Source organism: Canis lupus, chromosome 17 (assembly GCF_003254725.2).
Source record: "Canis lupus dingo isolate Sandy chromosome 17, ASM325472v2, whole genome shotgun sequence".
Lineage (NCBI taxonomy): Eukaryota > Metazoa > Chordata > Mammalia > Carnivora > Canidae > Canis > Canis lupus.
In genome coordinates, this window is record NC_064259.1 from 6003650 (window position 1) to 6016714 (window position 13065).

At 34.6% G+C, this 13065-nt stretch overlaps 1 protein-coding gene across 27 annotated transcripts in view; it reads right to left on the reverse strand.

Moving 5' to 3' along the window:
* Window positions 1-13065, reverse strand: part of KIDINS220 (kinase D interacting substrate 220) — a 104499-nt gene that overhangs the window by 33526 nt on the left and 57908 nt on the right. For all 27 annotated transcript variants that reach the window (XR_007403062.1, XM_049095740.1, XM_049095739.1 and 24 more), the window contains 2 exons: window positions 3090-3268; window positions 1792-2018 (listed from right to left, as the gene is read on the reverse strand). Coding sequence is in view for 26 of the 27 variants with exons in the window: in XM_049095740.1 (XP_048951697.1) it covers window positions 1792-2018; window positions 3090-3268 (406 nt within the window). In the remaining variant the exon portion in view is untranslated. The remainder of the gene's footprint in view (window positions 1-1791; window positions 2019-3089; window positions 3269-13065) is intronic.

Sequence of the window (13065 nt, forward strand, 5' to 3'; positions counted from 1 at the left end):
CCAACTTCACATAAACAGGAGATATCAGATTATATGGGCTAAACATAAAGATTAAAACTCATTAAGCTTCATTACACTGAAATAACATCTTACTCTACCTTTTTACTGCTGCCATTTAGGAAAATTATTCCCCTTTTAACTTTCAGACTAAAAACCTCAAATAACTAGAACAAAAAATAACTAGATCTAAAAACATGAGAAAACTTTAAGTGTTTTTAAATGATAAAATGCTATTAAAGTACCACATCAGCCTAGATGGTATGGTAAATTTAAAAAAAAAAAATTTCTTGGTTTCAAAACCTCAACTGTCATCTACTGATCAATGAGCCATTTTATGTAAAATTACAGCAGATTTTAATACTGCTAAATAAAACCCTGCATTTCAACACTGTCTACCACACAGTTAAATTTTACAAGGATGGAATACATTATAAAATGCTATTGTTCCACCTTCTTTCTCCTTGTCTGAATATAAGAGTAGAATAACATCCATAGGACCTCTCTGAATAGTGCCCCTAATTACAGTTGAGCTTGAACAACATAGGGTTCAGGAGTGCTGACTCCTCTCCCGCACTGTGTACTTGAAAATCTGTGTATAACTTTTGACTTCCCAAAAACTTAACCACTAATAGCCTACTGGCAATTGGAAGCCTTATTGACAATATAAATAGTCGAATATACATATTTTGTAAGTTGTATGTACTATATACTGTATTCTTATAATAAAGCAAGCTAGAGAACAGAAAATATTAAGAAAATCATAAGGAAAACACATTTACAGTACTGTACTGTATATAAAAAAAATGCTGTGTCTAAGTGGACCCACACAGCTCAGACTACTGTTGTTCAAGAGTCAACTGTACTTCTATGGCCAACATTTTTTTAAAACTGAAAATTCAACTTAAATTCTGGAATTCCTTCCTTGCCACATTTATTCTAAACTTCGCTTTCTTCCTAGCTCATGTGACATTTACTTAGGCATGCAGTTGGCTTCTGTGAATCCTAGTCCCTACGTTTTTCTCAAATTAGACTAAAGAGGGAGACAAAAAAATAAGAAAACTGTAATGGACCTTACTGTACAGTTCCAGAAAGTATAATACTAGGGCTCAAGCTTCATTATCCTACAGGAAATACTAGTGTTTAAGATCAGTAAGATGGGTATAGCTCAGGCCACTAAACTTGATAGGGTCTGTATACCAGTGATCATTGTACTTTCATCTCTTTCAGTAGAAAATGATATTTATATAAGTAAACAATTACGCAGGACTACAAATAACTTGAAATATAATTCTAGAAATGGTCTACAGTGCTATTATTTGGCAATAACATCTGAATCCTACAAGCAGCATCTTCCATCTCACATTTAAAAAGTTGTAATACATATTAAATATAGATTTACTGAATACTGAGGAAATTTAAGTTTTAAGTTAAATCATTGTTTTAAATGCCAATATAATTACACAAAATATAACAAACATAATAAATGTTTATGAACAAATAGAGAAACAGTTCCCTTTGTTGCATAGGATAGTCACTGATGACCCCGGAGTTCACTTTCTTATAAAAGCAAAAAGCATTTCTAACATTCGAGATTCAGTTGAGATCTAGAACCCATTAAAGTTAGAAATTTTTGATTTTTTAAAAAATCATATATTTTAAATTCAAACTTAACATTTTTCCTATTTTAAAGCTAAAGTGGTTTCAAGACAATAATAGAATCCGTCATAGAAAACTTCTGATATTCCTCCCCCCGCCCATTCTTAAAATTAAAGATTTCTAGCACTTTCTTACTCTGTTGTAGAATGGATGCTGAGGTCCCGTCATCCCACTGTAATAGCTGCTGTGCGGCTGTGGTGACACAACCCCACCTCCAAATGGTCCATTGAATGAAGTGGAAGAAGAACAGACAGACGGAGGCTGACTGTACCCTGACGGTGGTCTAGGAGGAGCTTCGTGTAAAGGCAGTGGAGGATATGCAAGTCCTCCGATGTTAATCTGGTCTCTCGCAGCACGAACATCTAAAAGATTAAATGGCACCCCAGAAGGCAAAAGAAAACAGACTTTAGTAATTAATCCAACTATCACTTTTTCCTTTAGTTACCAGATAGAAACATGCTTTTTTCACTCTTACCAAGGATTCCAACTGACTTAAGAGAGACAGGAAATCCTGACTCAAAAAGTCTTGCCCAAAGACATCTAGTGAGAAAAACTCAACAACTTTGCATAAAAGCTTTTGTCACTATTTGAAAAGTCACCAACATCTGGATTCTTCTGTTTATAGTTACCAGAACAAGAATTATTTCTGACTTTTTAAGGTATTTGTGCTATTCTAATAATGGTTATGATCCATAAAGAATTACTATTAAAAACACACACTTGTCTAATTTATTAATTTATTAAAATATAATGACCACTAAACTGTGGGTTTGCAAACTGTATGATTTATTCTTCTCTGAACAAACAATTCCACAGCCACAAAATACACCTTGATATTCTCTTGTAACTGGTACCTAAAAAAGAATGTAGAAGTAGTTTTAAGCTTTCTCATCATAACCCCCAGAAAACTCAAAGGTGGGTCAGCAATGCCACACAAAAGATGATGTTCCAATAAAGGTTCTGTGTGTACAGGGGCAGCTGGTGGTGCCTCAAGAACAAATGAAATTATTACAAAACTTTAATGTCACTATCCTCAAGTTCCAATCTACAAGTTTAAGTTAAAGTTTAGAAAGTAATATAAAGATATTTTTGCTCCTTTGGATAGAGACCCCTATTAAGAATAGTCCCAGGAAAATTACAATGGACCAATATCTTAAAGTGGTGACTCTATCTTAAGAGGAATTTGGTTCCAAAGAAGCAGCCAGTTGTGTGAGCTGAGAAACATATTAAAATGGTTTAACAAGTAACATTTTCTTGACATTCTCTAAAGGATGTCAAGATCCCTAATGTTCCATTTCATTAATTCTCCTGTGTAGTGCTTGGTTTAGTATATCTTGGTTTTTCATGGAGCAAGACAAACTTACATAGCTAAGTTAGAAATGGGATTTTGAGGACTTCAGATAAGACAAATTAAATTCACTACGAATACCCACCTGCAATAATTTCCCGTAGCTTGGGGTCTAGGTTTACAGTGCATGGCAAAAAGGTTTTTACATCTCGAGCCACAAGAACTGGGGTCCTTGAAGACAAAAACACTTCAAAGTTTCTTATATCTCCATCTATTTCAAGCAGTGGCTCAACATCTTTAGTTGTTGGAATATTCTTTGATATTCTTCAAGCAAGAAATAAATAAAAAAGGTCATTAATATCACTATTAAAAAGGAAAATTCCACATGTCCCATAAAATTTATTTATAAAAATAAATAACACACCTTGTTCTCATTAAAATTTTTCTTAAGGAAAAAAGGTAACAATAACCTTGGTACATTTATAAAATTACTAAGATAACAAGTATGAGGTCAGAATTATAATGCCTTTGACCAAAGGCAGGACTGGGGCTAGGAAACAGGAAGGAGGGCAGTGTATTCTAAGCACTTCACATGTTGACGAGGCTCTACCAGTGAATATTAAATGAATTATCATTATCATTACACACAAGGAGAGTGAGCTTCAGACAAATGAGGCAGCCTGCCTAAAGCTGTACAACTGCGCAAGAGAAAGTGATCGGCTCTAAACTCCATGCTTATTATGGGATACCGTGCCTTCACAAAGAAGAAATAAACAATTTTTAAAGAAATTGCATAAACTAGAAAAAAGTTAGTATAGGTTTTTCCTTTTTCAAAAAAGGTTTTATTCTCTGTTTCTTCACTGCTCAGACCCAATCCTGGGCTAGTAGCCAAACATTAAAAGCCATCTGAGGGAAAATCCAGAGAACAAAATTAGCAAACAAGAAAAGAATAGTGTGCTGGTGAGAAGATAAGGACAGCAATTTTGTCTTCATGAATTTCAGGGAGTCCCTCTTACAGACTCAAGCACATATGCACAAAACAGAAAAGCCCTCTGAAAAAGGATTACTTAATAAACTAGAATGGTATTCAAACTGATTATTAATGTATTTTAAATGGTAAGAAAAATTTGGAGAACTGTTACCAAGAATTATTTAATGGAAGTGGCCAAAATTTCAGAGCTTAAACAGTTAAAAAGGTAGTTCATCTGTTTCAGGAGTTTAACATAAAATACTAAGAAGAGAAGCTAGAAAGATTTAGATAAAAACACACAGCTGACAAGTCACATGAAACAAATTAACTGAATTTTAATGCCAGCTCTGCTTAAACTTGAATGTGAACAGTGTTCTCAATATGATGAACAATACTGCTGTTCACAAGCCAACAGTCTACTGTTGGTTTCCAGATTGAAGTCTCGATTCTAACCTTTTGAGCTCAATACATTAAGCTCTTCTACTGAAAGAGATATTTATGTAAATGATAATCTTTTGGCAGTGGGCCACTAAAATCATATGTGTCTTTATTTTTCAGATATTTTTCCAAAGGTTAGTATTTAAAGAATTTAAGTAACTTCACTTTTCAATTAAGAGTGAATTTAAATTTCCAGTATTATGAATCATGTGAATTAAAGTTGCCAGCAGTTAAATGGCCCACAGAAAGCATTATGAAACCTCAGGCATCCATGAGCTCCTAGTAAGTTTAAATGCAATTTCTTTCTATGCTACCAATCCAGCAGCACTTGTTAATGCCAACATCAATGTAAGTTAAAAGCATTTTGATTATAAACGACAGTGGTTTATAGAAAGTCCATATTAATTCCTTGGCAGAAATTACATAAGCCATTCAAATCACTTCCATTCAAAATGAGGTCTTAAATTACAGGGAAAAAATTTCCTATTTTAAATAAAAATATAAACAGATTCTAAAAGCATAATTTATGAAGAAGGCATTATTTATCATATTTTATCTAAAAGTAGCCACCTAATAATGTCATTATTTAATCATTGGAGGTTAAAAATACGTTTTCTTTAAAAAACAGGGAAAACTCTCACCTGCCTCAGAATTTTTTACCTTAAAACGAATTTAATTGCTAGTTGACTCAAATACTTTCTATCAGTGAAGGCCCATTTATTAAATAATGTTCTATGCATTCTGGTTAAGAGATGGAACGTACAGACGGAAAACAGCTACTCTGCACTGTAGCCAACGGGTGAGAAACAAAAGACGAAATGAAGTACACATCTGTGGAAACACAACCCAAAACCCCGAACACATTCGGAGCTAAGTATGGTCTTGTGTTCTGTCTTCATCCAGTTAATTCCTACTGGTCCTTCATATCAGCCCAACTCACCCATTCAAGGAAGTCTTTCCCAAGACCAGACCGTCATAGCACAGACGCTTTCTTGCACACCACGTATCACAACTGGAATTTTATGATCGTTAGTGGAATTATTTTATTACCGTCTACTCCCCCTCTGGAGTCTAAGTTCCTTTAAAGCTGGCAACAAGTCTGGTTTTGTTCACTATTACATCTCCAGTGCCTCGAGGCAGAATACTGTCCTATCGCTTCTGCTTAATACACACACACACACGGAAAAATGCATTGTTCCCAAAGAACTCTTCTTTCATAATAATTTTCACTTTAATTACCCTTTCTGATATTGAAAAAAAAAGTATGCTTAGAAAAGAGTAGGTCGATCACTTTTAGTTAATCTTTGCACATGTTGTGAGACAGAGGTCCAACTCCATTCTTTTGCATGTGGAAACCTCTTCCCAGCCCCATTTGTGGAAGAGACTATTCTTTCCCCTATGAAACGGAATTAGCACCCTTCTCAAAGCTCAATTGGCCATAGATGTAGGAGTTCATTTCTGAACTCTCAATTCTATCCATTGGCCTATATGCCTATCTGTAGGCCAGTGCCTCATTGTATTGATTACTGTGGTTTTGTAGTAAGTTTTGAAATGAGAAATGTGAGCTCCCTCCAACTTTATTCTTTTTCAAGATTGTTTTTGGCTACTTGGGATCTCTTGCAATTTCATAGGAATCTGAGGATCAGGTTTCTATTTCTGCAAAAAAGGCTACTGGAATTTTAGTAGGGATTGTGTTGAATCTGTGTATCATTTGAGTAGTACTGACATCTTACTATTTAGTCTTCCTGTCAATGAACAGGAGTCAGATTTGTGTTTACTTAGATTTTTTCTAGATCTTCTTTAACTTAGCAATTTGTAGTTCTTAGTGTACAAGTTTTTAACCTTGTTGGTCAAATTTATTCCTGGGTATTTTATTCTTTTAGCTGCTATAGTACACAGAATTGCTTTCTTAATTTCCTTTCAGATTGTTCATTTCAGGGGTATAGAAACAACTGATTTTTGTGTTGATCTGTAGCCTGCAAGTCTGCTGAATTTATTAGCTCTAGCAGCTTTCCTGTGGATTCCTTGGGATTTTCTATATAAAGGATCACATCATTTGCAATACAAGATAGTTTTATTTCTTCCTTCCCAATTTTGATCCTTTTACTTTGTTTCTTGCCTAACTGCACTCACTAGAACTTCCAGGATAACAGTGAATAGCAGTGGTGAAAGTGGGTGTCTAGTCAACTCAGGGCTGCTATAACAAAACACCACAGACTGAGTAGTTTAATGAACATTTATTTCTCACAGTTCTTGGAGTCTGGAAGTGTAAGATCAGAGTGCCAGCTCAGGTTCTGATGAGAACCCTTTCTCTGGTTTGTAGCTAGCTCTCTGGTCCTACTTTATAAGGATGCTAATCCCATCATGAGGACTCTACTCTACCCTCATGACCTTATCTGAACCTCCTTACCTCCCAAAGGCTCCATCTCTAATATGACCACATAGAGGAACAGGGCTTCAACATATGAATTTTGGAGGGATACATGCAGTCCAGAGCAAAGATCCTTGTCATGTTCAGTCTTAGTGGGGAAATTTGCAGTGTTTTGCCATTGAGAATGAGGTTAGCTGTGGGTCTTTTACAAATGCCCTTTTTTGTGTTGTGTAAGTTCCCATGTATTCCCAGTTTTCTGAGTGTTTTTATCATGAAAGGATGCTGGATTTTGCCAAACACCTTTCCTGCACCCACTGAATATATCTTGCAATCCTTTTTATTTCTGTATGACTGGTGGTAATGTCTCCACTTTCTGATTTTAGTTGTGTCTTTTTCTCTGTCTAGAAAAAGGTTTGTCAATCTTGTCAATCTTTTTCAAAGAAACAACTTGTAGTTTTGTCAATTCTCATTATTGTTATTCTATTCTCTATCTCAGTCAAATCTTCATTATTTCATTCCTTCTGCTAGCTTTGAAATTTTTTAAATTTGTTTTTTTCCTAGTTCCTTAAAGTCTAAAAAGTTAGGCTATTTAGGACTTTCTTCTTTTTTAATGTAGGCATTTATAGCTATACATTTCCCTCTGAGCTCTGCCTTTGCTGCATCCCTTAAATTTTAATCACTTCTACAATTCTTATAAAAGTACCTTCGTAACAATTCATGGGTCACCTTTCATATTATGTTGGAAAGGCCATAAGCCTAGAGGGTGAGAAAAATAGACATATTCCTTAGCTATAGCTAAAGTAAGTAATAAAGTAATAAGAGTAAAAACTGCCCAATTGCAGAAGGCTATGTTGAGTGCAAAACAAACTCAATGGAGCAAAGAACTTGTTAGAAAATGAAGAGGCATCTGCATACAGTGGTCATAGCTGATTCTCAAGACAACAGTGCACACAGTGTCAAGTATTCTCAGTAATACTACTTTTCAAAGCTTACAAAAGTAATATTGTATCGTAAAAGCATCCTATTCAGTAATTGCACTAAGCAACAACAAAGAGCTTGTATATGTGGCACAGAGAATGCATAATTATCCCAAACCTTCAGGTTCATTTCTGGTTTCAAGTATTTAATGAGTTTATGTGCTTATGTGTCCAATTTAGGGTTATTATATTATACAAACCATAATAGTACTTGTCTGTTTCCAAATAAACCACTGACAAAACTAAACAATGTTATTCTTTTACCAGAGAGCTTATTCTACATTAAAAAAAAAATTATTTCACACCAAAGGGGTATACATCCAAGAAGATGTATATTTCCTATCTGGTTGAAATATTAGGGCCAAAGATCTTTTTTTTTTTTTTTTTTTTTTTAACACTGGAGGAAACATGTAGTCATATAATATTTTTTTTTAAATGTTCAATACACAAACTTTGTAGACTATCATTAGGAACACAATATGCATATCTGCAGCTGGGCTTCAGCTAGACCTACAGGGGCAGCACAAGATAAGACCTTGGTGGCAGAGATACCACTATATCCAAGACCTCATGTAACACAGCTCCCCCTTTTCCCAGTTATGTTCCCACTTCTGAATTAGAAGTCAGTATTGCTGGCCATATCTTGTTTTTATGTTTCAGCTGTTCTTATTTCTTGCTTTGAGTATAAATAACAAATATAGTCAGAAACTAAAAAACAAACTAGGCCTAGAAATAATAGGAAAATTTTATGACCATAAAAATCTCCTTGGGATTAAGAGTACACTTATTGTGATGACCACTGATAATATATAGAGTTGTTGTATTACTATATTGTACTAATATAACACTGTACATTAATTATACTGAAATTCAAAAAATCTCCTTTATAAATTTTTTTTAAAAGCACTGTATTATTTTGACACAGAAGCATTTACACTCGAAAAGAAATGCAGTTTAATAATCTCTAGTGATGATTCAATTCAATCCAGTGATGAACATGTGTGTTCAACTGCCAAGGACACTTAGTATACCAAAGTCTGGGGTAAAAACCTCCCTTTGAAGCTATTATATCAACTTACTACATATTTACATTAGATGCTTTCCATTAAAGGTAGTCATTTCTAGGAATACAATGCAACTTGGCTGGATTCTGATAGGAAGAACAGAGTATTTACTGCAATGGCTTTCCTTAAATCCAGATTTGACCATCTCAGAGAAGTCAGAATAAGGCTATGATATCCGACAATTAAAAGTAAAAGCAATGAGGGGCGCCTGGGTGGCTCAGTCGGCTAAGCATCTGCCTTCAATTCAGGTCATGATCTCAGGGTTCTGGGATCGAGCCCGGCTGGGGCTCCGTGCTCAGTGGGGAGTCTACTCGTCCCTCTCCCTCTGCCCCTCCCCCTGCTCATGCTCTCTCTCTGAAATAAATAAAATCTTTAAAAAAATTAAAAGCAACCAGTTTAATTTTTTTACAAGGCCTAACAAAATTTATTTAAAGTCTAGGTCACTTAATAACTGTGTGATATGGGAAAAATCACATAACCTTTCTTGATTCCAGTTTCCTTGTTTCAGAGGGCTGAAGCAGATCTCTCAGATCCTGTCGATAGTCCTGTAGATGCTTCCCACAAACTGCCATGTGGGAGATGGTCTTTCTCTCAAAGTAATGAAGAAAAGCACTGGCCTACACAATCCCTTCCACTTTTGAACTCCCTTGGTTTGTGGATAAAAATGACACTGGAAGCACAACGTCACTTGGCTTTAAGGTTGCAATTCTGATAACTACAGGGATGAGAAAGGATCAACAGACAAGCAGGGTAAAATATGAAAGCTCAAAGAGGTATCTGCCTAGGCTCACCTACATTACTGATAAGGCACTGCCTTCATTTATGTGTGTTGTGGGAAAACGCTCTGAGGAACACATTCCTTTTCATACATACAATCTAACAGGAAGATTATCTTTGCAAGTTCTAAAAGACTTGAGAAGAAAATTTTAAAAAGAACTAGTATATGTAGAATACCTGCAACCTGCCATTCTCTGAGCCAGGTGTTTGGTCTAGTTCATCTAATTTCTATCTCCCAGTATTCCATGAGGTATTTCAATTTTTAAAATGAGAAAACTGAGGTTTGGAGATGTGAAGCAACTGGCCTGACATTACCTCAGATGTAAGTGGCACAGCTGGAACCTATCTAGCCTGATTCAAAAGCCTGTGCTCTGTTCCCTGCATCAGTTCAAACTGGATGCCACAGACATGGTTCAAAATTCTTAATGATTTACATATTTGTAACTCCTTAAAATATAATAAAACAGAATGTTGTTACATACTAAATTTTAACACACTGAAGACCAACATAGAAGCCTATAGTACCAAGTCAGCCTGGTTTTTTAATATTTTGCAGACTCTGAAATAAAGTTTCTCCTCCATCTTTATGTGCGTTAAGTTCTTTCATTCTTTTAAATCCAGTTTTTCTGTTCATAAAATTAGGCAAGTAAGTGCAGTATTCCACTCTATCTGCCTGAGTGCAGAGTGTAATAACAGAAAGTCACAATGTGGGGCATCTGGGTGGCTAAGTTGGTTAAGCAACTGCCTTCGGCTCAGGTCATGATCCCAGATCCAGAGATCAAGCCCCACATTGGGCTCCTTGCTCAGCAGGGTGTCTGCTTCTCCCTCTCCCTCTGCTTGTGTGCTCTCTGTCTTGCTTATTCTCTCTCTCAAGTAAATAAGTAAAATCTTAAGGAAAAAAAGGGGACAAAAAAAAAGAAAATCACAATGTTAATTCACACAACCCAGGTGATAGGACCCAGTCAGAAAAGCAGCACCCAACACTTCAACCAATTAGAAATGTGAGCAATTCTAATACTGGTGATTGACCTATGAAGCCAACTTAATTGAAAATATTCTCCTACTGCAAAGCAGGTTTAAAAATTGGTAACACTTGTATCTACTTAGGATTTAGAATTTCCTTGATATCACAAAACTAAGTAGAAAAACAGAGATGTTTAAACCAATGTATGACTGCAAGGACCATCCACGTTTCAATTCTAATCTTCTTCGGCACAACTCGTTTTTTCTTACTAATTGAATTTATTAGGAAATGTTGTAATTTGAATCAATTAATTTATATTCATCCTACTCTACGTACTGGGATTGTGCCTAAGATTTGATTCACAAAAGAGTTTCCACTAGGGGGAAAAAAGCCTAAAAAACAATGTACTACAACATGATGCCTACCCAGTTGTTAAGACTGCAAGTGATCAGATAATACCAATTCAAATGGTAAAAGAAGAGTTTCAAGGCAGAATAGTAAGAGAAGACTTCAGTAAAAAGGCTAAGAGAGGCAAAATAATTCACAACTGACTCAATATAAAAACAGTATCATAAAAAAGTAAAAACCACTGTTTTATATCAAGTTTGTATTATGATGTATTAAAAAATACTCTGACAAAAGTAAATGAGATCCGATTTTCATAGCTGTTGGAGGAGCATTAACAGTATTGTAAGGTGCTACCAAGCAGTAAGAGACACTTATGTCATCGTTTCCTTATAGGAATTTTATAAATTGTTTCATTAACCAGATAGAGGAAGCAAAAGTTTTGCAGTAAAACTCTGAAGAGCAGATACAGAGAATGGAGGCTTTGAAATCAAAGCCTGTATGAATATGCCTCAAATTAAAGCAAAAACCTTTATTAGACAAGTTATCTTGAAGATTTAATGTCCAATAAGCATAGAATCCAAGATCTACAATGGTTTGAATACTTTTTCATCCAAATACAAATTTTTAAGCAGATCAATTTTAAACTTTTCTTTTTCATGTCTACCCTTTTCCTAAAAACTAATTTAAAAGCATTTTAGGAGAAATAGGTACTACCAAACTTAATAAAGACTATGCCATATGATCAGATAAGCTTTCATTTGCCTATGATCTTGATTCTCAGTGCTTATGAATGTCCTATGAAGCCATTTAAAAAATGGGAATAGAGATTAAACTTTAAAGTTTAAAATATTCATATTTAAACTCAGTCATGTTTTCCTTGTTTTTCTGCTACGGAAAGAGAAAATGCGTTATATCTTATTTCTTGGCTGAACATGCTAATAATGTCTCTAGTGAAATACTCCCATCTTGTGGACTTCTCAGATACTGCTAACAGAAGTTGCTTGAAGCATGGCTTTACAGCAGCATCTCACCTTAGTGTTTCAATTATGTAGCATTTTTGTTATTTATTCTCATATTTCAAGGAGTTTTAAACCTATTTTGATTTGATACTCTGAAATCATAAACCTCTGTTGAAAAAAATAACTTCAGGTAAAAAAAATCTGATCTTTGAAAACATATATATACATATATATATGCTCTCTCTATATATAGACTATAAATATATATATATATTTATGGTTTGGTGGCAAATGTGAATTCTTAAATAATCAGAGTTAGGTTTTCTTAATATAAATATGCATATGCTCTTACTGTATTACAAAATAAACTGTAAGCCTTCGTAGGTAATATTTTTGTTTCACATATTAAAACATATACTTTAGAGAAATTAATTTTTCTATTTCTGTGTTTTCAAATAACCTTAGCTGATACACTTGATCTTCTTGTTGGAGTTAGAAACACATAACTTTGGAATATTTAAAATTCTTTCTTTGTTCTACATTACCATAAAATTACTGAACATGGCCATCAGGAGTTTAAATAAGAAAATATTTTTAATATCAACTTTATCCTATTTAAGGCAAAAGAAAAGTTATTGAAAAGCTACCTAAAAAATATTACAGCCACTTAGTGCATATAAAAGTGGTATAAAGTTAAACAAACAGATGTACCAGTTGTTTAAGTGCCAAATATTACAACTGATTTTTTTAAGCAATCCCTACAAAACCTACTGCAGTTACTAGACACTATTAGAACTGAATAAAACATTTACTTGGGTTTTACACAATTGGTAAGAAGTTGCATATTTATTTATTTATTTATTTATTTATTTATTTATTTATTTATTTATTTATTATTTTATTTATGATAGTCACAGAGAGAGAGAGAGAGAGGCAGAGACACAGGCAGAGGGAGAAGCAGGCTCCATGCACCGGGAGCCCGATGTGGGACTCGATCCCGGGTCTCCGGGATCGCGCCCTAGGCCAAAGGCAGGCGCCAAACCGCTGCGCCACCCAGGGATCCCAGAAGTTGCATTTTTTTAATAGAGAATATATCCAATCCTCTGGAAAAATTTCTATCTGCCCATCGATCGATACATAATAACATTCCCATGGATATATAATAAATGAGTCTAAATATTTATTTGAAAAAATGAGTAAAATATATTTAGAAATAAAAATAAAATTAGCATTTTAAAAATAAAATTCTGTAT